Source organism: Poeciliopsis prolifica, unplaced genomic scaffold (genome assembly GCF_027474105.1).
Source record: "Poeciliopsis prolifica strain line A6 unplaced genomic scaffold, Auburn_PproV2 SCAFFOLD022, whole genome shotgun sequence".
Taxonomy (NCBI): domain Eukaryota; kingdom Metazoa; phylum Chordata; class Actinopteri; order Cyprinodontiformes; family Poeciliidae; genus Poeciliopsis; species Poeciliopsis prolifica.
In genome coordinates, this window is record NW_026562397.1 from 7814695 (window position 1) to 7841450 (window position 26756).

Genomic DNA, 26756 nt, shown 5'->3' on the forward strand with positions numbered 1-26756 from the left:
AGAAGATAAACGTGATTTGAGAAAACCGGGGCTTTCATTCATCATATCGAGGTGAGAGCTCGTCTGCATTTAGATTAACTGTTTCGCCGTATTTCGGGGGTTGTTAAGTCTCCATCCAAGGTATTTATAGACTTATGTTATAAATGCGTTTTTTTTAAAACCCCAGTAAGTAATTATTTCATTTAGTTTGATTTGTTCTGCTGAAACCGTTGACCTAGCAAGTACAGCTAACAGGCTGTACGTGCTGAATGGCTGTTTGCTAACCGCGGTTAGCTTCGGTTCCTTCAGATTGCTTAAAGCTGTTTTGTTTTGCTCCAGGTGATTTGAAATAGACTTTAACATGACCACGCCGGAGGTTCGTCCTAATCACACCATCTACATCAACAACCTGAATGAGAAAATCAAGAAAGACGGTGAGGTTCTATACAACCCGTCCAGGTCGCATACTGTCCACAACTCGATTTTATTTTGACGTAAACTCACATCCGATTTCGTTTTCTCCCCGTCTACGCAGAGCTGAAAAAGTCGCTTTATGCCATCTTCTCGCAGTTTGGCCAAATTCTGGACATTCTGGTAGCACGGAACTTGAAGATGAAGGGCCAGGCCTTTGTTATATTTAAAGAGATCAACAGCGCCTCCAACGCCTTGAGGTCCATGCAGGGCTTTCCCTTCTACGACAAACCCATGGTAGGTTAATTAAACACTGAACAACAGCAAAAGTCTGTATTTTTAATTGTTTTGGTTTTTAACCCAGATTAGTTCTTAACGGTGCTTTCACCAAATAGTGCTCAGGTTAGTTGCGTGCTGATGGGATGTAAAGAAAAGGCGAGGTTTGGTAGGCAAGGTCATTTTATTTATGTAAAAAAAAAATATGCAAAAGAAGAAGAAAAAGAATCTAATAAAGTTGATTTGGTTAGATAAGTGTAAGTATCTTTTGGTCTAAAAAGTAGTTGCAAAGGTAGTTTTTTTTTCTTCTGCATTCTAAGTTTGTTCTAATCCCTGGTTTGGGTTGCTAGATACATATAAGTAAAGGCTAAATGTTCCTGATATTAAACTTTGTGCTGTGTCTGTTTTCTGTTTTAAGCAATTCGTGTTTCTATCTTTTGCAGCGTATCCAGTACGCCAAGACAGACTCCGACATCATAGCGAAGATGAAGGGGACCTACGTGGAACGAGACCGTAAAAAGGAGAAGAAGAAGCCCAAGCCTGAACCGGGCATAAGTAAGAAAGCAGCAGCAGCCATGGTGGCTGGAGTCCCTGCAGCCATGCCGGTGAGTGGAGCTCTGACTGCCGCTGCGGAATCAGTGAGGATGCATTTTAAGCTGATTGCTGTCTGCAGGGAATGCCTCCTATGAGCCAGGCTCCACGGATGTTGCACATTCCAGGTCAGCCGCCGTTCATGCCCCCTCCCGGCATGATGCCCCCACCTGGAATGGCCCCCGGCCAGATGCCAGGGGCCATTGCTCCTGGTCAGATGATGCCTGGACAGATGGCCCAGCAGGTAGTGTTTCCGAGTGTTCCTCAGTTAAAGCCGTCTGACTCTCATTGATGGGTAGAGTTGAAATGATGGGCTTTCCTCGCAGGTTTCAGAAAATCCCCCCAATCACATCCTCTTCCTCACAAACCTGCCAGAGGAGACGAACGAGCTCATGCTCTCCATGCTGTTCAACCAGTGAGTACCATCTCTATTTATTTATTTATTTATTTGTGTATGTGTGCACGTATGTCTCTGTGTGTTTGTCCAATTTCTGAATGCATTTGGTATTTTTCCAAACTAAATCAGAGCTGTATGAGAATCGGCTTCACTGGTTTCAGCCAATCCTCATTCAGAAAAACAGCAGAATTTACTTAAATAGTTTCTTTTATTAAACAAAGACGCACTTACGTCTTTACAATGTATTACAAATGTATTTGATAACTATGCCCCAGTACAGAGTTACACCAATAGCTTTGGAAGCTTGGTCCAGGATGTAAAAACAACTTTAATTTGTTCAGCAAGGAGGATAGCAGACAATGTAAAGTAAATAATAAAATGATAAACACAAAAGGTTTATTAACTTGGTCAAACATGCGAAAATAAACTGCAGCAAACTTTTCAAATGGTTCAGAAAGAGCAATTAGAAATTCTGTCTTTAATGTCAAACAAATAATAAAGAATGAAGTCGCTCAGAGCATTCAGCGTAGAATTAGACTGAATAGATCTGCACTTATAGATCAAGCACATTGTTACTGATACCCCATCTACACTTTTATCTTTCTTTTCTTAATTTTTAAAATTGCTGCCTCTCTAGTGTTTTTCGTGTTTAAAAGTTTGTCTCCATGAAGGCAGAACCTGACTGCTCGTGTTTCTTCAGGTTCCCCGGCTTCAAAGAGGTGCGATTGGTTCCCGGTCGCCACGACATCGCCTTCGTGGAGTTCGAAAACGAAGTCCAGGCCGGCGCGGCGCGAGACGCCCTGCAGGGCTTCAAGATCACGCAGACGAACGCCATGAAGATCTCTTTCGCTAAGAAGTGACCCCTCCCTGCAGGCCCGGGGTTCAAATGCTCTCAGCCCTTTTTATCTTTTTATAAGAATGTTGCTGATTTGAGGGCACTTTCCCCTCTTCGAGGATTGCCATGTAAGTATGCGTTTAAATGTCAAGTTGCTGAGTTTCAACACTTCCCAGGCAGAAAACACTCGTTGGTAAACGACACAATAAAAGCTGCGAATTTTGATTACAGACTTATTCTGCTGTTGAATCCGCAACTTGACATTTGTTTTTATAAACTGTTAAAGCATTGCACCCAGAGTCTGGGCAACCAGACATTGTACCTGGAGCTTTTTCTTTTTTTTATTAAAAGAGGTGACTTTATGTAACGCTTGTTGTCTGTGAGTCTTTCAGAACAAGTTTGTTTATGACTGATTTCCATTTCAGCCTTTGGCCCCTCATTCATTGATGTTTATGCATTTCTGATTCGCTATTATTTGCATAATCGTTTTCCAAAGGTCTAATTCATATGCAGCTCACTTTTTAGGAAAATGAGCTCTGAGCTCTGAAATCTCAGTAAAAAATTTAAGTCATTTATGGCATTTCTTGAGGAAAACTCACAAAAGACCTACCTTCAGCTTCAGAATGCTTTATTTTAAAAAGTCATCACATTGAGGGAAACATCAATGATTGCGTGAAAAGATAACGATTACAGAACACCTTTAATTCATTTCCCTGATTAGAAGCCATCCTCTCAGCTTTGCAGTGTAATTACAAACCGGTAAAGACCTCCTCTTCGTCTCAAAAGCCGGATTCATGAGCATCAGGCAGGAGTGACGTGTGAGTTAGGCCTGAAAAGAACTAATTTCGCTCTTTGCTCTCCTCACACAGGGCCTTCCTGTTGTGGAAACTGTGCCCTGGGTAATTGTCTGCAGGTCAGACCGACTAAGTACACACAAAAATTCACATTGTTCTGGTGTTTCCCCAAGTCTTTCCACACCCTCTTATTTTGCCTTGAGAAAGCGCTGACCTTAGCCACCAGGGAGCCGTGTGTGTATATGTGTGTGTGTGTGTGTGTGTATGGGGTGGTGTGGGGGTGAGGTTGGTCCTGGAAACATGGCTGCCCTCTCAGCAGAGGAAAAATCTTTGTGTTGTGAGTGCAGTGGGGGTTGAAGCTGCTTGTCGGTTTTCAGGTTAGCTTAGCGAAAAGTCAAGAACATTAGAGATTCCCAGTTGTCACTGCAGAACGTTGAGTTTTGTTCAAAGCTTCAGGAAAGAGCAAAACAAACTCCGCCTCTTTCTACTGATGGTGTGTTTTCTGGTCACTTTCTGGATCGTCAGATGAGTTCCGATCAAAAAAAGTGCAATTTTAAGATCATTTCAATTATTAAGGACATGACTCAATCAAAACCGAACTGGGCCTCTTTGAAGGGTTAGGGGGGCAGTTTCGCGGGCAACAGTATTTGCCCCCCTGAACTTGGTTCCGCCACTTTTGGTAGCAGTTTGCAAGAATCAGTTAATGAGTCGTTCACATCCGCTCTTTCAGCCACATAGGAGGATTTCAAGAGAACCAGCGTCCTGTTTGAGGTGACACCACAGCGTCTTAACTGGGCAGGACTTTAACTAGACCACCCCAAAAACTTCATTTTGTGCCTTTCAGATATTCTGGTGTGCTCAACTGATATGTGGTCATTTTCCCCCTGGATTTTCTCATACAGAGAGAAATGCATGTTGAGCAAGGAGATGCTGGAAGTAAACAAATCAGAGTTACATGCTCCATTGATGATAAGGCTGAAGTGTGTAGATGTCCAAGGTCTAACTTCCAAGAAAACGTATCAGAAATCGTCTTAAGTTATTTTCTTAAGGGAGTTAATTTATGCAACCAGTTCAGAGTGGAATTAGCTTTTTAATTCCTTAAACTAAACATAAACAATGTAGATAATAGAGAACTGTGAATATTTGAGGAAAACTGACTAGTTGCCCTTCTTGCCATCAGGAAGTCCAAACCGTTCATCGCTTAAAGCCTCCCAGTGGCCACAAGATGGCGCCAGTTGCACAACTTAAAGCGTTCAAATTTATATCATAAAGTCTACATGTTTTGGTGATTATTTTCGCCAAGGTGAGACACGCACATCAACTAGAACCTGTTAAAAAAAAGAAAAAAAACAGGAATGTGTTTTACTCATTCAGCTCATGCCTGCGTGTCGCGGCTCCTCGTATGCAAATCAAGGCTCTCCTCAAGAGGCCTCTGTTCCGCTCCCGGGGTCAGCGCAGAGCGCCAAGCTGCGGAAACACCAGCGGTCGTCAGGGAAGCTTCTCGAGGCAACGGCCCCGTGATGGACCTTAAGATGAAGGAGGAAGAGGAGGAGGAGGGACGAGGGAGCCAGAATCTCATTAGATGGCCCTCCGATGAAGAAGGAACATTGTGTGGAGGTCTCGAGTCCAACAGGACACGCACACTGGAGGTCAGATGTGGAAAATATGCCATGTGACGGGTGCCAATGTTCAAAAGATGCCTTCACACTCCACAACTCCCTTTTATATTTATGCGCTCAGCCGGTTATAGGGGAGCCCGGCGGCTCCGTTCAGCAGCTGCATGCGAACAGCAGGATACAGCTGCAGCTGTCGGAACAAGTTTAATCACCAGTGTCCATGTGTGAGCAGAGGGAAGCAGCAGGCTGCAGGTGGAGTCTCTCTGTCCATGGAGGCGCTGTGTGTGCTGCACACACCCAAAGCAAACCCACTCTGTGGAAAACAACATTTTTTGTGTGTCCAGCTCATAAGAAGAACTGATATTAGCTGTCCCATCCGTAACCACCTGCGAAATGCTCTGATCCGAGATTAGCTCTCTAGCCTTTTCTCCCTGATCGACGTCTTGAGATGAGTTGCGGCATAATTTCCACACGATGTTCTTTTGGGAAGTTCACAAAACAGTGAGTCAACACGATTCTGCCATCGCCGATACTTTGCTTCCTTCATGGGACCACAGGAGACGTTTCCAAAAATGAAAGTCTTTGAGTGAAAAAAGATTTATTCTTCTGAGCTGCAGGTGAGTCTTTAGCTCAACTCCCTTCTTGTCTCTTTCAAGACATACAGTAGGACAGAGTGTCTGCGTTGGGCTCTGATGCAGAACTGTGGACACAATGCTACTGTGTCTCCTGGCGGAGGAAGGAGACACAGCTAACAATCCATCTGTCTACATTTCTAATGTCACTCTGTGGTTCTGAAGTATGGGTCATAAGCTTCTGGTCACAACGTGTCAAAGTTAGCCGCCTTTGTGGGGTCGCTGACCTTTTGAGACGATGGGCAGGTCTGGAGCAGCGGATCACTTTGGGAGTTTGGATGGACGAATGAATAGAACAGTATTTAATCAGTCCAGGTTCCTTGAAACAAATTATTTACCCATCCTGCCCACAGTGTGACCCCTGGTGCCACCTGGAGATCAGCAACCCTCTCAACCTCACCAGGGATAAGCCTGCAGCGTGAGACGATGGGTGGACGGATGGAAGGAATGGGAACATCGAATCATCCCAGTTTCAATAAAGTGCCGCGGTTTGCTGACTTGTTTTCTTGGGGCATTTTGCTCACATCAAAAACTGCGACTGAACCGAATCATTGTTTTCCAGCAACAACTTCAGCAATCGCTCATCGCTGCGCTGTTGAGCTCAGCGTAGCGACCCTGTTGTTCACCGAGGAAGTGCATCAGATTCAACTCTTACAGCATTTTTGATTTTCATCGTCTTCTCATCGGAAATGGGTTCTGGTTCCTGTTTGGCTTTTAAATTCTAGGATTGGCTGGTTGCACCAACCGTACGTCACCACCGCTTCCCTGACCCGACTCTCCTCAATGCACTTCAGGCCTCCCTTATGTGGCATAATACAAGGCCACGACTGTTGAACTCCAGTCCCTGAGGGCTTTTAGATGTACATCTGCTGCAACACACCAGAATCAGATAATCAGGTCATTAGCTGGACTCTGGAGAACATGTCCACATAGAGAAGAAGAGGCGTGAAGCCATTTCAGTCATGAATGTTGGACAAGTGGCACATCTAAAAAAACTTTAAGCCTGGAGCTGTCTTTTACTTCCTCGTTGATCAGTCGTTTGACAAAAACGCGGAGAGAGCAAAAAGGAGCATTAATCCCACCTTGACGGATTTAGTCAAATGGATGAGTGGACTTGACGCCCCCTTGGTCATGCCACACTGGGTGGACAGCCCTTCCTCCTCATGCAATGCATGTTTTTTTCCTTTCTGTAAGCATTTTCTTATTAGATCAGCAGAAGAGTCTCTTTTCCTGTAGAGTGGGTTCAGTTTGAAGGTCTCCTCTCTTTTTAGAGTCTATCCAAACTCAGACAGCTGCTGCGACTGCGGCTAATTGGAGGGGGTGGGGGTGGGAACTGGAGGACAGAAACCAGGGAGGTGTCGACAAAAGGTGGAGGGGAAACTCAAGCAGATCCGTGAAGCGAATCGCCCGTGATCCCACGTGTAAACGTGACAAAAAGAGCGAAGTGGGCCGCGGGGCAACGAGGAGAGAGGAGAGCGCTCTGCTGCGCTCTGGAGACCATCCCGACTGAAACAAGGATATTCCCTGCCTCAGGACACACCCTTTGCTTCTCTCTCTCTCTCTCTCTCCTTCTCTCTCTCTCTCTCTCTCTCTCTCTCTCTCATTGTTTCCCACACTGACTCTGCCCCTTCCAGATCGGGTTCACAAACCACAACAGCCGTGCAGCCGCTTGCATGAGAAGTCTGCAGAGAGAGAGAGAGAGAGAGAGAGAGAGAGAGAGAGAGAGGAGCAATCCCGCTGCAGAGATGCAACTTTTATTCGCTGCGCGCTGTGGATGATGAGCATTTCTTCCTGAAGAATCGGCTTCTTTTGTCATTTCTGCCCGGTGGAACAAGCCCGGAAAACGGACGGCGGAGATGAAGAGAGGGTGTCATCTAATTGAGATGAGAGTTCAGGTCAAGTGAGCGGGCAGATTGGACCCTGAAATCCTCTTAGCGCAGGTGGCGGCAGGAAAAGGAGAGTGTTCCTGTGAACTATGTGGATTTGCGCGCTGACATCTAGACAGGAGGCGCTGGCGAGGTGAGCGCAAATGCGGGCTGGTGGGCTCGCTGGGGCGCAGTAGCTGGGACAGGGGGTTGTGTGGGGAGAAGGGGGGTCACGACGGGTTCCAGTTCTCTAGACGGGATGAAGTTGCCTTGCGGAAGTTTGAGGGTTTGTGTCTGAGGGAGAGGAGACCTGCGCGCATAGGAGACGCAGGAGGAGGAGAAAGAGAGAGAGGGAGAGGAAAAGAGAGAGAGGAGTGCCACCACCAGCGCCGGAGCGCACAGGGTTCTGTTCCAGTTCTTTCCAGTTCCCTGGACGTGGGGATGGAGAGCACCAGAGCGCACGGGAGAACTCCCATGGATCCTGGAAGCGGAGGCGGAACGCTCCGGAGGGCGCGCCTCCACCTGCTGCCGGCCGCGATTCTTCTGGCCGTCCTGACGCTGCAGCCGCGGGTGAGCAAACGATTAAGTGCTATTTCGGGCGACGCGCCCTCAAAGCCCCGAGGCTGACCTGCCAATGCAGTTCGGTGCGCGCGCGCGTGTGTGTGTGTGTGTGTTTTAAGAGAACACCTGAGTGGAAATAGCCACCCATAAAGTCCACGCGCCAGCTCGGCTTTGTGCTCCCCTCTTTCTGCTCCCATGGCGATGCGCCCACCTGTTGTCTCAGCCCGCTGCTGTGCCTGCTATCAGCAGAGCCTGATTGTAGTTATAAGACTAATCGATCTGAAATAATAATAATCATAATAAAAACACAAATCGTTCAATTTAACAATGTGCAAAAAATGTTATTTTTTTCAAGGTTTTATTTTTCTTTTGCGTTTTTTAACCAGAGCATATGTATGATCGGTCTTAAAAAAAAATAAAATAAAAATAATAATAATAATAATTTGATGGTTTATATTCCAAACAAAGCGTTTCTCATTTCTGGAGTAATTTGATGAATTCTTTCTGCGTAACGGAGCAGAAATAACACCTTAATTACACCCACCACACCCCCTCCGGCGTGCAGCTCACCGCCTCAGAAAGGAGCTCTTCACCTCCACCGCGTGTTTCTCTGCACACGAAGCGGACAAATCCCAGATCCTGACCCTCCTTCGCGCCAAACAGCTGCATGTGCGCAATTCCACTGACTGCGACGGCTGTGCGTAATGGTGACGGTGGGAGGAAAACAATCAGTGGTCCTCAGCCGCAGACCTGCAAAGACTGAGCTGACAGGCCGGGTGAGGTGGGGATTGTTCAGAGGCAAGTAAGACCTCTGGACTTGCCTCCGGAGGAGTTGGAAAGACCTGCAGCTCAGGTGGGACAGTCTGCTGGCGGTGTGCTCTTCAAAATGATCCACATAAACAACGTTCTGTGGTTTGCTGCAAGCCGTGGGAGACACAGGAAACAAGTTGGCGAGAGCAAAGGTTGAGCTCTTTGGCCTCACAGTGAAGCATGGTGGTGGCAGCGTCATGCTGAGAGGTTTGCTTCTTCTTAGCACGGATATTCAATTGCTTATCCTGATGATGAATAGATTAAATTGATTTCAAAATGGACTCCTTCTGCAGATTTTTCATGTGGCTCTACGCAAGCCTTTTTAACGCAATATTAGGAATATATCAAAAATACCCAAATAAACAAATAATTAAATTCCTTTTTTTAAAGAAGAAAATTCAATAACCTAACATTCCTTATGTGTTCACTTGAGCATCTGCAGCTCCAAAATACTTTGGATGGTGTAAAAGTCTTGACTTAACATCAATACAGCGTCGGGATGATCTGCTGATTGTTATTTTTTGATTAATTGATTTGTATTTGCATAGCAAAAGGTGCTTAATGGGAGATTTTCTTTTAAAAATTAGAACCAGATGAAGCTAAAACTAACCTACTCAAAGAGTTTTAGGTGTAACAAGCAAGACAATTATTACCTTTTTTTTACTCTAGATGCAAAATGTTTATATTTTGTACAGCTTTTGGCTGAATTGCTGCTCTCATTATGTTGTTCTGTCAGGAAACAATCAGCGATTAATCGACGACTAAACTGGTTGCCGATTAGCTCAGCAATCGATTCGTTGCGATTGATCGCTTCAGTCATAGCTCAAAGCGCATTTCGGTCGGGATGCCCTAGTCAAAGTCCAGACGTGAATCTAATGGAGTCTGTGTTAAGAGATGAAGCTCCGATCTGACTCAGAGTGGCTGAATGCAAATGCGTCGCACACTTTTCAGACTCGTCTCACACGCCCGAGTCTTAACACAAGCACGTTGAAATCTGTGGTGTTAAATAACGACAACGTTCACAGGGTGTAAGTACCTCAGCGAGGCACAGCGCATTTGCAGATCTGGTTTGGTGTTTCTCGTCTTTTTCTTGACATTCTCCAGGAATTGAGTGGCACAAAACTTGGTTGTTTTATTCTTTTTTCCCCTGTGAGAGAGAGGGGGGAGAAAAATGATCATCCTTGCACCTTTTGCGCCGCGTTGCTGACAGGACAGCTGTGATGTGTGACAGGACCCACCAGACACAGAGGTGCTCCTCAGTGTGTGTGTGTGTGTGTGTGTGAGTGAGAGTGTGTGTGTGGCACATTTTTTCCTTTACTCCGAGCGCTGAGCTCACAAACAGCGTCTGCGTTTCTGGGTGTGTGAGAGTGTGTGGAGCGCAGGGCCACAGGCCAATCAACTCTGGGGCGTGTGAATGTTGAACATGGGGCAGCTCTGCACCTCTGCAGCCCCCTTCACAGCTGAGCAACAACACACTTCTTCTTCTTCTTCTTCTTCTTGCTCCTGACACTGCAGAGTCAGGATCCTCTGCAGCTGTTTTTGCCCCTTTATTATAACGCCGGGGAAAGAAAGGAAGGATCAGAACTTGCGATTCATCAGACAAAGCAGTCCCTCCTGTCTCATCTACTCTGCGATATGTTTATTAATAGAGCATACGAAGCAGCACACTGTGCAGTCATGGTCCGCAGAAAATGGCTGGAGAGCAGATCAAAGCTGCACGTCTTTGAAGTTCATTTGGAGTAAATTTGCTCAAACAGTCTGAGAAAAACGAATGAGAATCAAGTTTTTTCATTCTGCTCTCACGTAATTTAATTATCAGACGCTTCTTCTTTTGAATTTAAGTGGGGGGAGGATGATTATTTGCAGAAAACACACTCTTAAGCTAAACAAGAAAAAATTATTTTTGGTTTCGGGATGATGTCAAAGAAAGAAAAGGAGCAAATCTTTTTTTAGGATCAATGGCAGATAAATTGGACCTCAGGAACCTTTAGATAAACATTCAAATTACGCATAAACTGAAGGCTGAAACAAAGGCACTTTCTGAAAACATTGACATTTTATTAATGAGAAAATTTCAAGGCAAAAATCCCAAAGGGCTTCAATCAAAGCAAACGGTTAAACCAGCATTTTCCGGAAACAAGTTTAAAATATGACAAGTTGTCGACAAAAGTGAAGCTTTTTCCTCTTCTTCAGCTCTGCTGTCAGCCAAGGGCAGGTCCTGATCACACAGTCGTTGTACGTGAAGCTCCATGAATCAAAAATCAGGATGTACTCCAAAGAGTACTTTGGAGCTGCTTCGAAGTGTGTGCAACTGATTTAAGCAAAACTGCAACATGTGAAAACTTGGAGAACTTCGTCAGAAGCTTCTCCGAAACGTTCTGAGCAACCTGCGGGCGATCCGGGGAGGTCTTGTTAGGACAAGCGAACAGTGAGCTATCCAGGAATCCAAGCATGAATGTACTTTTCCAGCCTGGAGATGGACACAAAGTGGTTTACGTTTCTTATGCTCTCAGCGACTCTGGGGAGGATGAATCTGCACATATTTCACTAATCTGACGTCACAAAACCATGTGATTGTTGATTATTTGAAGGAGATCAACGCTGTGCTTTTTCTCCCATTTGCTAAATTGTGTAAAATCCGACACCCTGGGCAAGCAAACATGGTGGAGGCGCCATGATGCTGCGGGGATTCACAGTACAGGCAGTTGAGCTGGTCAGCATTAATAGGAGCACAGATGGAGCTGAACGCTGAATCCTGACACCTGGTTCACCTTCCAGAGAAACGGCAACTCTAAACCCACAGTCAGAGAGCCCATCGAAGCACATTAATGGCCTAGTCAAAGTCCAGACTGAGATACACCCGTGGAAAGACTTGAAAGTTGTTGTTCAAATACGCTCTTCGTCTGATCTGAACTCGAGCGATTTGGCAGAGAAGAACTTCAAAAGAAGAAAATCTTACTAAGAATCATTTCAGCAAATTCAGGAGCTTATTTTAAGTAAACAATTCCTCAATATTGATGAAAAAGTTCCATTTTATAAGACATAATCTGCTGGTGGAACTAACTTGTTCATCAATACTATTGACAAGACAAGCTCATATACCTTGCTGACAAGTTACTCATAACTTAGTTTGTATATTTATATGCAGATATATATACAGTATATATATATTCAGGTTTACTGGTATATTTACACTGGAAACTGGAGCAAAACCACTTTGTGCCATTAAGTTTTTTCCTGTTTCTCCTCTACGCCCTGCCTGCTTCAAGGCCTCCTCTTCCTTCAACGCTCACTTCCATTACTGAGCCGTAAATACCCGTCTTCTCAATGGCGGAGGACTTTTTTTCCGTGCGCCTCTAAGTGCAAGGGGTCTCCTGCCGAGCGGGCCGGGGGCCCCCGGCTCAGACCCCTCTGTCTCGCTGTCTCGGCCCTGACTGAGCGCTGAAACGCTGGTATGCGGGGAATGGCTCCGGCAGCGAGCGGAGGAGAGGAAGAAAGGAGGATGTGGAGTGATGAGCACCACTGTATCTCCGCAGGCCTTTTGATGTGGCCAAGTCCGCCCGCCCTCCTCCACTTCTCTCTTCGGGCCCCGGCCCCCTCCCAGGGACCCGGGTGCAGCGGGGGGACACTCGCTCTTCAACAAAGGGCCGATTTTGGCTCGGCTTGGGACCGCGTCGCGTCCGATCGGGTTCACAGCGGCTCTTTGGGTTCACGGCTCTGATGATCAGATGTCTGTGGATCAGCAAGAGCTTCGCTGGCAAACTCAAGATTATGGCGGGTTTATTTTTGCAAAAAAAAAAAAAAAAAAATGAGGCACACACTTTTCCCCCCTTCTCGCACGCACACATACCTGACCCCTCTGCTCTGGGAATCTCAGGGGGTCTTATTAACTCCAGCATCTGTGTAACGAGTGTGTGTGTGTGTGTATGTGTGTGTGTGCGAATCGTCTGCTCATCCACGAGCAAGGAGAACGGAACCAGGCGACGGACACAAAGCAGAGCGGCCGATTGTCGCCGCCGGGAGAGAAATGACAGGAGCATCACTGCTTCGCATTGAGAAAGAAGTGAGGAGGAGGAAGAGGAGGAGGAGAATCCAGTGTTCCCCCTGGGGATGAGGGCATGAGGGAAGAATAAAAGGGAGTGGCGGCCGCACATAGCAAAGAAAAAGAAGGGGACGACGCAAACAAAAGGAAGTGGGGAGATAAACAGTTGGAGGATTATATGGCAGGAGTGTTTGGTGTGTCTGTTCATAATTTAGATGGAAAAGTTTGTTTTTTCCTCTCCAGAGGTCAGACAGAGTTGTGGGAATCGGAGTTATGTCCCTCTCTCTCTTTTCTTCTTTTTTTCCTTTCTTTTTTTCTCCCCCCCCCTTCTCCCTTCATTTCTCTCGCTCTTTTTCTCTGGCTGGAAGAGAGAGCATCCAGCCATGAATTGTGCATGCCCTCCAAAAACTTTTTATTTTACCAAGAAAATCCTGAAAAAGTGCAACATGCGGTGCCATCAGGGGTAAACCTGACAAAACTGACTTTCAGCAAGACATAGGAGCTTGTTTTAAGTCAATAATTCTTTAGTGTTTATGAAAAAATACAACATTAAGAGATTATTGACTGAAAAACTTCTGTGTTGCTGAAAAGTTACTTGCAAGTTAGTTTTGTCTTATTTCAAGTGTATGAAGATATTTAAACTGGACAAAAATACTTTGTGTGTTTTTCGCTTTGTAAAATTTCCAAGCACCTGAGGGAAAATATCACTTCTCATTTCTCTGAACACGTCATCTGCAGTGTGAGACATGGCGGTGGCAGCATGATGCTGTGGGGAAGATAAATAGGTCTAAATCTGATGCTGGTGGAAAACCATTTTGGAAAACCATTTGGAAAACCATTTTGGGACCAGAGACCCAGAGAGGATCCCCTTCCAGCAGAGCAACGATCCCAAACACGCAGCCTAGTCAAAGTCCAGACTTACATCTACCTGAAGATTTGTCAGGAATCTGTCTTCTCTGATTCCCTCGTTTAACCTGATGGAGGCTGAGAAGCATGGGGACGAAACAGGAGTTGCAGTTAAAACCAGCCTTCATTTTTAAAACCCAGTTATCATTTTCCTTCCACCTCCCAGTGGAACCCGACGACACAAACCCGACTAAAGAGACAAATGAGAATTGCAGCTGCAAAATTCAAGTGTTATGAAAACATCTGCAAGGCGGCAGACATGTTTGAACGCTGCAGCGTGTTTGTGAATATGACAGCACAGAGGCTCACTCTCTTCTCTAATGGTGTAAACCTTCTGCGGGATGCAAAAGCTCAGCGGGAGCTGAAGCACCAGCAGCTCTCATTGTGATTAGAGAGCACACTGCAGCAGAGGTCCTCCGCGGGGGACCTCTGCTTTTGTTGAACAAATCACACTAACCCAGAAAACGCTTCACTGCTTAGTCAGCCCGCGTCAGATTTTAGCCGGGAAGGAGCTCAAAGCTGATTCGGAGCTCCGAGGAGCAACTTTCTTTCTGAGAGTTTCCATGTTTCCGGCTCCTCATCGCTCTACTTTCTGCCCTCTCTCCCGGTCCAGGCTGCGCGCGCCGCCGGGATGTTCGAGCTCCAGATCCGCCACTTCCACAACCCGCACGGCCTCCTGCAGGCCGGCGACTGCTGCGACCTGCAGGCCGGCGGCGGCGGCGGCGGCCAGCGCTGCTCTGCCCGGGACCAGTGCGACACCTTCTTCCACGCCTGCCTCAAGGAGTACCAGGCCCGGGTGGTGGCCACGGGTGCCTGCACCTTCGGGTTCGGCACCACGGCCGTCCTGGGCGGAAACTCCCTGTCGCTCCGGCACCGAGGTCACGAACCTGGAGGAGGAGACGACGGGACTAACGGACACATCTCCATTCACTTCAAATATGCCTGGCCAGTAAGTACCACTGGGATGGAGGATGGGGAGGGGGGATGTGCTTGCTACCACTATGGTTACCAAGGGAACAGGCTAAGCTTCAAGTATAATGCAATCCTCTCGAACCAAGGCTAGATTGGAGCGATGATAACCCCTCGCTGTCAGAGGTCACATGATGTTGCTTTTCTGTTACTGGGAGCCATTAGAGCAGCTTTCATCGCGCAGCTCCCCGGTTTCAGCTAAACGTCTCTTTATGAGAGACGCCTTCTCTTAGGAAGCACACAGCGAAACTCCATTATTTTTCTTTTTATTACTGGGGAGAAAAGAAAAGAAAAAAAAATTGTAATTTAAACACAAACACTGGCTTTTATTAGTCGCCTCCCTCTCCCCGGTTTCTTTTTTCTCCTGACCTTGAACGTGTCCAAACACTTTGCCGTCGCTGTTTTGTGACAGGAAACAATCATGGCTGTTCATCCACGCCTGGATTTTTTTTATTTATTTTTTTTGAAGTGAGTATATTTATCACGCCTAGATGAGAGCCCCCCACGTCAGCTTCGATGCATTCTGGGAAACCCTCAGCTTTCGTCTGCTGAGAGCCTCTTGGGGTGATAATAATGGCCGCTGCTTACTGGGATCATCAGTGCGTTTAAAACATAAAACCGAACTGAATAAGCCTCCTGATCTGTATGCTTACACGCGGGTGAATTAAAAATAGACGGCAATTAAAGAACTAAATTATCATCAAATGATTTGATGAGCTCGGCTCAACATTTTCTCAAGAAAGCAGGAATATTTTGATGGCAAAGTTTTTTGCTTGAAGCCAATAGATTTGATTTGAACTGGGCAGGACTTGACCGCAATCGTCTCCAACGCTGATGTGAGTCATTTCAGATTAAGCAAGTGAAGTTAGGCTCACAATTATTAATATCCCTCCAGCAGATTTAGGTTTTTAAAAAAATGATCTTTTCATTTTGCCAGCATGTATCATCTGACTAGAGGTCATATTCATCCTTTTGAGTGAATCAGAGCCGTGGAGGCTCATGGTGATCATTCGCTGTACTCACCAACTCAAAAATAATTCATATTTCAGCGTCCCAAGCTGCATTTTCTTCTCCAAATATCTCCAATAATAATAAACAATGAAACGTGTTCCGCAGAAACATCCACAAATAGGTGAATCCTGAACCTTGAAATTGATTTGCTGGCATTAGCATGTTTACTCTCTGCTTTGATATGACTTGTTGATATTTATCGGTAGGGTATTTCAATGGGGGTTCCAGCTGCTTAACACAAAGGTACACCTTTAGTATGTGTGACTTAAATATTTCAGCGGTTCTCTGTGCAGCTTTTTCTGTTAAAAGCAATTTTACCAGATGATTAAAAAAAACTTTGGAAAAAAAACCCCCAGATCGATCAAACAAAAAACACTTTTTTCAGGCTGTGCTTGAGAAAGTAGGCTGTAGTTGCAAAAAATAAAAATAAAAAAAATAAAATAAAAGTACACATGTGGTCGGCATCCCGATCACAATTCGTTGCGGTTTTTCTGTCCACCGGTTTCCTCGGTTTCTCTCTCTGTCCTCCATCCATCCAAATGTTTTCACTTTTGTTCTTTGGGGAGCTTTTGAACTTCCTGCTCCTGGCTGCTGGACTCGAACACCCTTGAATGAAAGAGTAATTTAATTACAAAACAGAGCACCAGAGTGGCCAAAAGGCGTATTGATTATTGGGCTCGGCTCTTTCATTCCCCTCTCCAGCGGACGTTTTATTTCTTTTTTTCCTTCTGTTTTCATTATTAACATAAAAAAGAGCCAACAAACACGGCTTGGGTGAATTAAAGACACGGAGGCTGCTTCCTTTTCAGACTCCATTAGCAGCTAATGCTCGTTTAAAGCTCAAGAGAATCCCTCTAAAATGACTTGGCAGATCCATAATTTTCTGCGGGACTTTAGAGGTTTTATTTGAGTTTTTGGCTAAAAGGATTCCTCCTCTTCCCTCTCATCCTCTCTTCTCCTTGTGATTGTTTCTCAGTTTGCTCCCGTCTCGATGCATTCCAGAGTTTAAGCTCTAATCTGAGCATGTTGTGAAAACGTGTGTGATGTGGGGAGACATGTCTCCTCCAGCGTCTCGGAGTCTCCGAACCAAAAACAGTTTGATTCACCTGATGAGGATAAGGCTCCCTGTCCCTTTAACACACCTGCACACATGAGTGCTGCACAGGACCGGCTTGGGTTTCCTCCCTGTGATCGGTATCGGCCCGTTTACCTGTGAGACTCGCTGTCCCAGAGCCAATTATCTTCCCTTATCTGTGTACCGTTTACATCTGGGTGTGCTGGATGCACGCCGCGTGAGCGCCGAGCTTCAGCCTCCCCGTCCCGCTCTCCGGGGAGGTGTGTGATTGGCAGGTGCGAGTGTGAGAAAGTTTCTCCGTGAGAAAGCTTACCTGGATCGGTTTCAGGGCCACGCCGCTGGGCCCTGATCGGGACGCTCTGTGGCAGCCTCAGCTGAAAGGATGGCTTTATCCGGCCATCTCTCTGAGGCGGCGCAGAGGGGCGGAGGGAGGCCGGGGGGAGGGGGGGTGATCTCCCAAACCCCCTGCCCCAGGTGAGGGGATCAACAGGTGAGCCGAGTCATTATGAGGTAAGGTGAGCTCTCCCTGTCCTCCCTCCTCTAATCTCTCCAGGGAAATATGTGCATTTGCTTGTGGATGTGGGCACGATTGTAATTTGTTGATCAAGGCCAGGCGTCATCCCCTTCAAGCTGCTCTCAGTGCATGTTGGGATTTTTTTTCTTTTCTAAATCCTACACTTTTATTTTATTTTTAATCTAGTTCTTTTTTTTTTTCTGTCGCCTCCTGGAAAAAAATCTGTGATCCTGAGGAGCGCGACTTGTTCTCGACCCCCAGAGGAACAGACAATCAGCAGTCTGTTTCTTTTTTTGTTTGTTTCAGCTGAGATTAGACAAGCTCAAAGACTTCATAACATAAGTAATTTCTTGAAGCTCTGTCTCTGTCGGTATTAGCTCTGCTTTAAACAATGAGAGGAACAAAGCAAGCTGACATGAAAGCGCTTAATTAGCTTCTGTCGAGCAGAAACAAATAAACGGTGAGTGGAAGGAGGCAGCAGGCTGGCAGAGGACATCGCTTGTTTTTACCTTTATGAGGGATAAGCTGTGTTCATCTCACTGTCTGCTGCTGGAATACTTCGGGTTTAGTTATGAAACAGCCTGATTATTTTTGCTTTCCTGCTAGATTTTAAAATGCTTTTGATAATTTTTTTGGGTCCCTTATTCTAATTAAAGTCACTGAAGAATAAAGGACCTCCCTTAGAAGCTGCGGTGAAACTATTGAGGTCAATTGCACATACTTTGCAGTGAAAAAGGATTTACGTCTTTTCAGATTTCTTCTGTTGTTTTTTTTTGTCAAAAATGTTTCAGATAATCCAAAAGTTTTAACAGAAATACTGATCATTTATGGATGACGTAGAGCTTGATTATTGATTCTTCAGGTGTTCTTATAGCTTTTCAAACCCGTTCTTTAGACTCTGGCCGCTTCTCCTTCGTCATAAATAAAGGTGTTTGTGATGACACGAAGCCAAACATTGCAACAGCGCTGCGGTAATGTAAAACCAAACTCAAGGAAATATCTGCTGGCTTTAGTTCTACGTAAAGATAACTCGAATCGGACGATTTTGCTTCTAATGAAAGTGCAAGGGATGAGAAAATGGATCGTGGGCTGTACATGCAATCTCCTTCTTTTTACCGCGACATGCAAACTGCTGCCATCATGCAAATGCGTCGCAGTGAACCACGCAGGCTTCTCGTCGAGTCACAGGGTTTGTTCCTGGATCTGTTTCAAATGGAAGCGTGAGAGAACAGAAAGCTTCCCCGAGTGTTTGTTGTTCAACCTCATGAAATTACCGATGAAGTTCGATGAAGGAAAAGAACTCCAGGCCAATAACAGCGATCATGTTCACATTTCGACGTGTTTCTTGAGTATCTTAAACATAAAAGAAAACAAATAAAAGTTTTTGCATCAAATAATCCAGTTTGCATCTTTGATATTAATCTGAAACACCTGGTGTTTGAGAAATATGATTTACTGTCAGAACCTTTTCTACAGCATAATAAGTTTTTTTGCGATAATTTTAAGTGACATGATGTGTGTGTGTCTGTGTGTGTGTGTCTGTGTGTGTGTGTGGGGGGGTGTGTGTGGGTGTGTGTGTGTGTGTGTCTGCGTGTGTGTGTGTGGGGTGTGTGTGTGTGTGTGTGCATGTGTGTGTGTGTGTGTGCTGAAAACATGGGAAGAAGGTCAAGCATTAAAAACAGGGATCGTCCCCTCAGTCGTGAGGCTTTCAACAGGAAGTAATTACATTTAATTGCTCACATATGGCCCAAAAATATTCATCTGTCACAGCAGCCTTATGGATATTACAGTCATTAAAGTTATTATTGCAACACATTTTCAGACAGCAGAGACTTGGAATGGGCTTCATTTAGCTCTCATAGCTAAATGTTTGGAGGCTGTTCTAAGCCTCAACTGCACAATTTATCTTCTCAGTTGGAAAACATCAAAATCAAGGCAGCATATTGTCCAAAGGAAGAGTCTAGATACAACAGATCTATCTGATAAGTACGTTTCTTCTCTTTTTTGATGTTTTCTGCATGGAGGTGGGGATTAGCGGCTACAGTGTCCGAGCAGAATGAGGGGAAAATGTCCAAACTCTGTCCGGTTTGTTCGAGTGTAAAAGTTTCCCTCTTGGGAAAAGCTTCTCAACTTGAGCCTCCGTCAGACTTCAGATGAGCTGGAAATGAAATAAAAAGAGCACTTTAAGTTCCTTTTTACGGTTCAGAGGAAAGAAAAACAGAAACTGTGAAGATACGACCGATTGGTAAATATGGAGAGAATACCACAGTTTATGGTTTGTATCTGGTTTATTTCTCCGTTGGGTCTGGACCGCATCTCTCGCCAAGAACTGGAAATTCTTATGAAACCTTTCACTTTATGTGTGAACACCAAACATTTACCTCCTATTAAAATATTGCTAACATCTTGTCCCGTTTCACTCTCATCACCTTCATGTTGATTGATCATATGGTGTAATCTGAGACCGTTTTGCGGTAATTTGTTGTAGTAATTATTGAACTTATGTCTGCATTTATTCATAGTTATGGTGATGTTGAGACATAGAAATAAGCAAGTCTTAAATATTTGACTGTCTTTCAAATGCTTCTGTTCTTGATCAGTTAACAACAGGATAGTCTATGTGAGGCAGCACTGTTTGCAGCCTGTTGCTCCAAGCTTTATCAGCAACAGTCAAATTATTTTATTTTGTTTTTGGCTTCTGAATGTAAAATGAGCTAATAGGTTCAGCTCATCTATTATTACTTCCTTCTTCAAACCTCTGAATTCGTATCCCCTCCTCTGCAGTCGCTGCGTTTTGCTGAACAGTCGTAGATCAGGCTGCAACTCATGATTATTTTAATATTTGATGAACCAGTCGATTATTTATTTTATTTTGATTGATCCGTAAGTTAGTCAGCTGGCACCGACCAAGTGAACGACCGCGACATGACCTCATAAAGAATCAATAATGAACTTCTTTGCCAAAACTTTTATTGATCAATTTTTAGTGATTTTATTTATTCGTTGGTTGTAAACCAAACAAATCCCAGAACACTATGATGCTACTGCAGGGTCACATCAAGGTTTCACCTGCAGCTCAGGTCCATGTGTGCTGGACTCCTGTAGAGGTCAAGGGTGAGAAACGTAGTGGAGGGAATCCAGGTTTCAAAAGGTTTTCTTTATTGCCCACCAATTGGCCAGCTGGACATTTCTACAAACGACCATCTGGCCGTTATATAATTTGGTTATGAAAGTAAACAATAGCAAAGCCGTTGAATGGATGGCAGCAGCAGAATATTAAACATCAGTGGGTTTCTGCCTCTGTCTTACAATTCTAATAACACATTTATTTCAACTCTGACCCATTATGCTCCCCCCTCTGTATGAGCTGCAGTGCTTTTCATATCCAAATTGGACTGTAAATGCATCTGCCGGACATTTCCATCTCGCTGCTGTCGCATAAAACAAACCAAACCCTCAATGCCGTTCAGGAGGTGCGGGAGACGAGACTTTCATTGGCCAGAATACAAAGTAAACGTGAGAAATTTCGAAAACGAAAGCACCCGCAGTCGAGTTTCCTAATTATGCTTGGAGTAATAAAATGAGTGCACTTTAGACTCCGGGTTTTGAACAGAGGGCGGTCTGATTCATTCTCATAGCATGTGATGGAGACACACAGCCATTGTTGCAACCTGCACATTCCTGCTGTGTGGGAGCCGAGCAGAGAGGAACCGCTGAAGAGAAACGAACGTAGACGAGCATAGTCGGAGCTTTCTTTCCCCTCCGGAGTTTCTCTTTCACTCTTCCTCTGTGTGTCGCTTGTGTTTTCCTCTCTTTTGTCTCCCCCCCCCCCACGTAATTGACTCTCCGGTGCAGCCTTGCATACCTGCATGTATGCTGATACCGCTGTCTGAACATACACATCTGCAGACACACTTTTCTCCTCACAATCCTTTTAATTTGCCTCCCACAGACACACCCAAATGCACCGAATGCATCCGGATCCACACACACGCTCTCACACGCACACACACACAAACACAAAAAGGTTAATTTCCAGCAGGATTTGAAGTGGGTGTTTTTTAGAGATAGGGTAAACGTCTCTGGGGAGGCGCGCATTAATGATTTCATTTGTGTGCAAATTGGATCGAGAGTCTTTATATAAAAAATAGAGGGAGAGAGAATAGAGAGGAGTTTGATTTACACGATCATTGTGAGATTAGCGAGTGTCTCCGTTTGTGTGCGGCTCGCAGGTGTACAAATGGACTCAAAGCTGTAATTACAAACAATAGTTTCCTTTCAGGGCCCGTTCTCCTGACGTCTTTCACCCCGTCACGTCTCTCCTTCCCGTTCTTTGCCCTCACACGCAGATTTAAACCGCTGTTTTTGTTTTGTGTGCCGCTGCCCTCCTGAGATCTTCAGCCGGATCAGGTCCCAGCGGACCTGCCTTTTTTTCTCCCTGTGGTCTCCTTTGTTGCCAAAGCTCAACAGGACCGACCGCAAACATTTTAAGCAAGAAATGTTTGACAATGACTCACTGCTGATTTTACCCCTGCAGCCCCGGGCCTGATGGACTCGTGTTCTTGCAGCAGGGAACGTTTTGGACGATGCCATTTCAGCTGCTTTTTATGACAGTGGATAAAAAAACCATGCAAGGCCTTGACTGGTGTTCCAGGAAGAGGCTTACGTTTGGACACGGATCTCATGTTAACATGGGGGCAGGATGTGAGGTTCCTCTGGTCCACACCGGGTCAGAGGTGGAGGTTCGGTCTCCAGGTCTGACGCCGAGGCCCGACTTTCAACTGGGTTAAAGCTGCAATGTGTAACTCTCATGAAAATGATTTTTTCATGTTTGTTAAAACTGTCACCATGTCGTGACTGCACAACTGTCAATCAAGCTAATATATGCGCCACTCACACCCTCCCCTCTTCTCCCTGCGATTCTGGTCAGCAGAGGCGGTTCTGATTGCTAAGGCTAGTTAGCATGGCCGCCGAAGACAGTGGAATAACAGTATTTCTGTAACTGTAGGCTGTTTCTCTGCCGTTAGCATGTTTAGCAGTATGTACTAACTAACGAGGAAGATCGACAGCGTTAAGACCTTCCTCCTTATATATTACAGTTAGCTTGTTTTCTTTGTCCACTTTGGGATTACGGTCCACCATCTGTTTCCAAGTTGCAGCAATCCACCTGTTGAGGAACCTGGAGGTTGTTCTCTTAACATTGTGTAATTTTACCAGCACATCCCTCATCATGATGCTGCCACTACTGTTCTCCACAGCCACATCTTAGCTCCTCTAAATCACTTTGGCTAACGGCCTCAGCGTTTATCCTTTGATGGTCCAGGAGACGTTGGCCTCTCTGTGAGGAGGTTTGCAGCATCTTCCAGTTCTTTGTTGCTTGAGTCTCAAAGTCTCCTTGTTCCTAAACAGGCTGATCAATTGATACGGGTAGATTGATTGATCCAAAATATCAATAACATCGACATCATGTTGGCATCAGTATCGAATCAACACTATGTGGTAAAATCAACACTTAAGTTTCAGATTCTTGCTTTAAATCTCGTTTTATTTTTGCATTTCAGTTTCTTGGCTCTATCTAAAAAATGATTTGTTTTGACGTGCTCTCAGGTAATATTTTTTTTACACTTTGTTTATTTGGGAAAACGTCACACAAATTATGTTCCCATGTGATTAAGGTATTCTGTAGATAACTATAAAAGTTTTGTACTTGTTTTGACCAAAAATTAGTCAAAGAAAAAAACCACAATAGCAAACAAATGTCAGCAGTTTGAAGATGCCTCCAGCTTAAATAAAAAGTATCTGTATCAGAATTGACGATACGGGCCCTGTACTTACTTGGTGTCGAATCGATAAAATATAAAGTATCGCACATTTCAACTTACATATCCAGTTCGGGTCAGATTGTTGAAGCTCTGGCTTTTATACTTTAAGGATGCGCAAACACGTCGTTGTCCTCCGACTGTTTTCTGGATAATGACGGCGATGCCACTCAGCAGACTCTTACACGTGACGCGTCCGTCGGCTGGAAAAGGGCGATTTCCTGTGGAAGCGAGGGAGTTTGGCGTTAGCCTGGGTTATGATGGAGGATGCGAGGGAGGAGGTCGAGCTGGGAATAATGTGTGAAAGTTGTCGCGAGCGGCGGAACGGAGGGGAAACGGTGAGCAAAGAGGAAGTGAGGGAAGTGACGGAGCGGAGGAGGAGTAGGAGGAGGTGGCCTGCCGGTGATCTTGGAGAAAAGGGCACAGGTGCTTTGGGTGGAAGTGCGCGTGTCATGGCGGCTTACTCACTCTGCTGAGAGAATCATAATCAGCAGGAGGTGGAGGAGGATCAGGGGCCGATGGGCGGACAGGATAAGGATGAGACAGCCTGACATCGCACGGCATGTCAAGAGGCCTCTGTTGTTCCACGGCGTCTGAAGTGGCCGCGGCCAATTAACCTCGCGGGAATGTGACTTTCAGACGGAGAGGGAGGCGGCTAAATGAAACAAAGAGAAGTCTGAGGGAATTTCCTCTTCAAAGTTTCTACTTTTTGCTGCGAACAGAAATGATGCACCTACATGCTTGTGTTTTTATGTGCCTCGGGTAAAGTTAAAATGTGGTTGTTTTTGTCGGTAGCCAAACATTTAAAGATCCAAAATGCAACCAGATTCTTCTCTAAGTCATCTGTAATGTGAAGAGACAATTCTGAGCTTTTTAATGGCTGAAAAAATCCTGTTGTTTAGAGTTAGATGTTTTCAAAAACAAGCAGAGAAACAGATCTGTCACGATCTAAAGGACTTTGCTGGGCGATAAATTGTCCCAGAAATTATTGCGATAAATGATAATATTGTTGTTTTGTGACCGTTTTCAAGTAATGTGTTGATAATGGCACAATAATGCAAGTTTATCTGCTAGAAAACTTTTATTTTGTAAAGAATACTTTGCAAAAAAAAACACAAGAGAAACAAAAACAAGACAGGAACAAAACAGACTTAAAACCAAAACCATAAATAAAATAGAATACGATGTTTCTGTAAAAAGAACTGCCTTTCCAAAAGTAATAATAATCAGAATGAAAACAGGTGACCTCAGTTTAATTTATCATTCTATGAGTTGATTCATTGATTTTTGCGTGAGGCTCAACAGAAATGTTTAGGTTTAGGGTTGAAGTTGAGCATAAAGGCAGTTAAAGATTGTGGAAAAATATCTTGGTAGAACTTTATACTAAAATCTTCTTGACACAAGAAACTCTAAGCCATCGATTGTTGATCCCTGTTATGAAACATAAACTATCCCGTCAACAGCCAGATTCTTGAGATCAGGGGACTGCAGAGGTCAGCAGGATTTGACCTCCTGCTCAGCGATCAAATCCATTGGCTAATTATGATCTCTGGTTGATCAATTGACACATCTGTTTGCTATTGGCTGACATCACCATCATGTAATTATTCACAGCGCTTAGCTCATGTAGCGCACATTGTCCTGCATTTATTTCATGCAAAGTAACCTGGGAATCCAAGAGGGACAAACACCGGAAAGTTGCTGAAACAAAATATTTCCACATCGATATTCGATTTTGTCTACTATGATTATATTACTGTGATGTTGAGGTAAATAAAACATACTACAAGCTAAAGGTTTTAAAGCAAATACTGAGCAAATAATATAAATAATGCCTATGAGAAGGAAATAATGAACTGGAAAAGAGAATGGAGGTCCAACTTTAAAAGAAAATGAGTTAATGTGTTAAATGTAATCAAGTTAAGTTTGTCAGAGTTACTATATTTACGTTTGTTCACCGCGACAACTTAATAAACTTATCAATTTATGAGGATAAACTTAATTTGATTACTTGTTGCAAATTAACTCTGTTTTAGAAATTTGGCTCACCTGTTTTCTTCTTTCAGTGTGGAAACTTTTAGAAAGTTATGTTAGGTTGTTACAGACTTACTGCAAAAGCAAAACCTTAAAAAGAAGATTTTCAGCATTTGTTCACGTTTTCTGATGAGGATGAACGTATATGAGCACCGTCTGTGTTTAGAGACAGAAAGATATGCCTGTGAATCCACCTGTTTCAATTATTGTGCCTCTTGTTTCTGGAGATCAGTGCTCTAGCTATGAGCTATATTAATGTAATTTTAGATACGCATTACACTAAATCATCCCTGATTTAGTGTTATTACCTCACAAGAGACTGAGCATGAAGTACTTTGTGTGGAAGCTCCAACCACAGCAAAGAGAACTGAGAGGACGATTGTGGATGTTAGTCCAAAATAACCGAAACTGGACAAAACTGACCCGGTGCATGCTGGGAAAACAGCAGACTTCACATAGGAACAGTGAAGTTTATAGCTTTAGATGTGTAATTGTAAATTTTTGGCGATCTTCCTGTAGCTCTTCTAACAGATAGTTTTACTGCTTCACCGTCAGCCCGTGTGTTTTTTTGTTTTTTTTTAACTTATGACCGAAATGAATTTTATTGGTGCTTAAGATGTTGGTTTCTGAAAAGGCAGATCTGCTTTTGTGCTCATTCTATCAAAACGGGAATGCAGACTTTATGAGTTTTGACTGGGGAAAACAATCCGAGCACGAGACGCATTTGCACTGAAAACACTGAAAAACTGACAGACTCTTGATGAGACATGACAAAAAGCAGCGACAAAGCAGGAACTGGCTGTTGAACTCGCATGTCTGTGGTGCAGAAAATGCATCACGCCTGAATAAAAATCATAATATCGCTACCAAATTCTGAACAAATTAAAGTAGAGAGAGAAAAAAAATAATCAATGACAATGTCGAGTGTAGAACTTAAAACAAAAACACCATATTTAGAGGTAAAAAACTCAAAAATTACTGTGAAAGGAATAATTTTTTGAGTTTGCACACAAATCAAATTGATGCTTTCAAGTGCGGAGAAACTCATTTTCTTCTTGAAACGACCCTCTTAAAGGAGACAAAACTCTCTGTTTCTCGTTATGTGACTCAGGCTGAGCCCAGAAATGCCTCCTTTCCTTCACTGAGTTTGCATTTTTGACTCCCAGCAGGAAAAACGTTGTGCGTCCCTCTGCAGCGAACAGGCAGAGCTTTCGGTTCCCCGCGGGAGGGTCGAGAGTTTTTAGGGAAAGCAGCCAGATGACTGACTTTCCTTCAATGCTGTTGGACAGATGGAAAGTGAATGATGGCAAACAAGGGCAGATAAAGTCTGCAGCTAATTATATCCACAATGGAAGAAAAACAGAGGGGATGTCAGGAGTGTGAGAACAGAGACGTCTAATTACAGAGACGGGGCCATGGGAGCGGGGCGGGGTGGATGGCTGCACACTGGGGGTCTAATTCCTCATCTCGAGTTCTGTGTTCGTGTGTGTGTGTGTGTGTGTGTGTGTGTGTGTGTGTGTGTGTGTGTGTGTGTGGGTGTGTGTGTGTGTGTTTCACCTGAAGACAGGGAGACGGACAGCCCTGGTTAATATCCGTAGAAGGTTTTAAAATTCACATTT

General features: G+C 44.5%; 2 protein-coding genes across 3 annotated transcripts in view; both read left to right on the top strand.

The window, feature by feature from the left end:
- On the top strand, nucleotides 1-2856 carry snrpa (small nuclear ribonucleoprotein polypeptide A). 2 transcript variants are annotated; one of them, XM_055045536.1, is made up of 7 exons: nucleotides 1-51; nucleotides 319-413; nucleotides 515-687; nucleotides 1110-1271; nucleotides 1340-1501; nucleotides 1584-1672; nucleotides 2355-2856. In XM_055045536.1, the coding sequence occupies exons 2-7, from the start codon at nucleotides 341-343 to the stop codon at nucleotides 2512-2514; spliced, it is 819 nt and encodes a 272-aa protein (XP_054901511.1). In that variant the 5' UTR covers nucleotides 1-51; nucleotides 319-340; the 3' UTR covers nucleotides 2515-2856. The 2 variants fall into 2 exon arrangements, with proteins under 2 accessions (XP_054901511.1, XP_054901513.1); XM_055045538.1 differs by having other exon boundaries at nucleotides 27-120.
- Nucleotides 2857-7231: 4375 nt separating this feature from the next.
- Nucleotides 7232-26756, top strand: part of LOC129369941 (protein jagged-1) — a 51609-nt gene continuing 32084 nt past the window's right edge. The window contains exons 1-2 of the mRNA XM_055045617.1: nucleotides 7232-7966; nucleotides 14329-14664. Of these exons, the coding sequence (XP_054901592.1) occupies nucleotides 7838-7966; nucleotides 14329-14664 (465 nt within the window). The 5' untranslated portion in view covers nucleotides 7232-7837. The remainder of the gene's footprint in view (nucleotides 7967-14328; nucleotides 14665-26756) is intronic.

Bases quoted from the DNA above. Each gene is read 5' to 3' on its own strand.
- snrpa (XM_055045536.1), top strand. From the start codon at position 341: ATGACCACGCCGGAGGTTCGTCCTAATCACACCATCTACATCAACAAC. The intron at 1,502-1,583 runs GTAGTGTTTCCG...CTTTCCTCGCAG, and splicing joins CTGGACAGATGGCCCAGCAG to GTTTCAGAAAATCCCCCCAA. The intron at 1,673-2,354 runs GTGAGTACCATC...GTGTTTCTTCAG, and splicing joins CTCTCCATGCTGTTCAACCA to GTTCCCCGGCTTCAAAGAGG.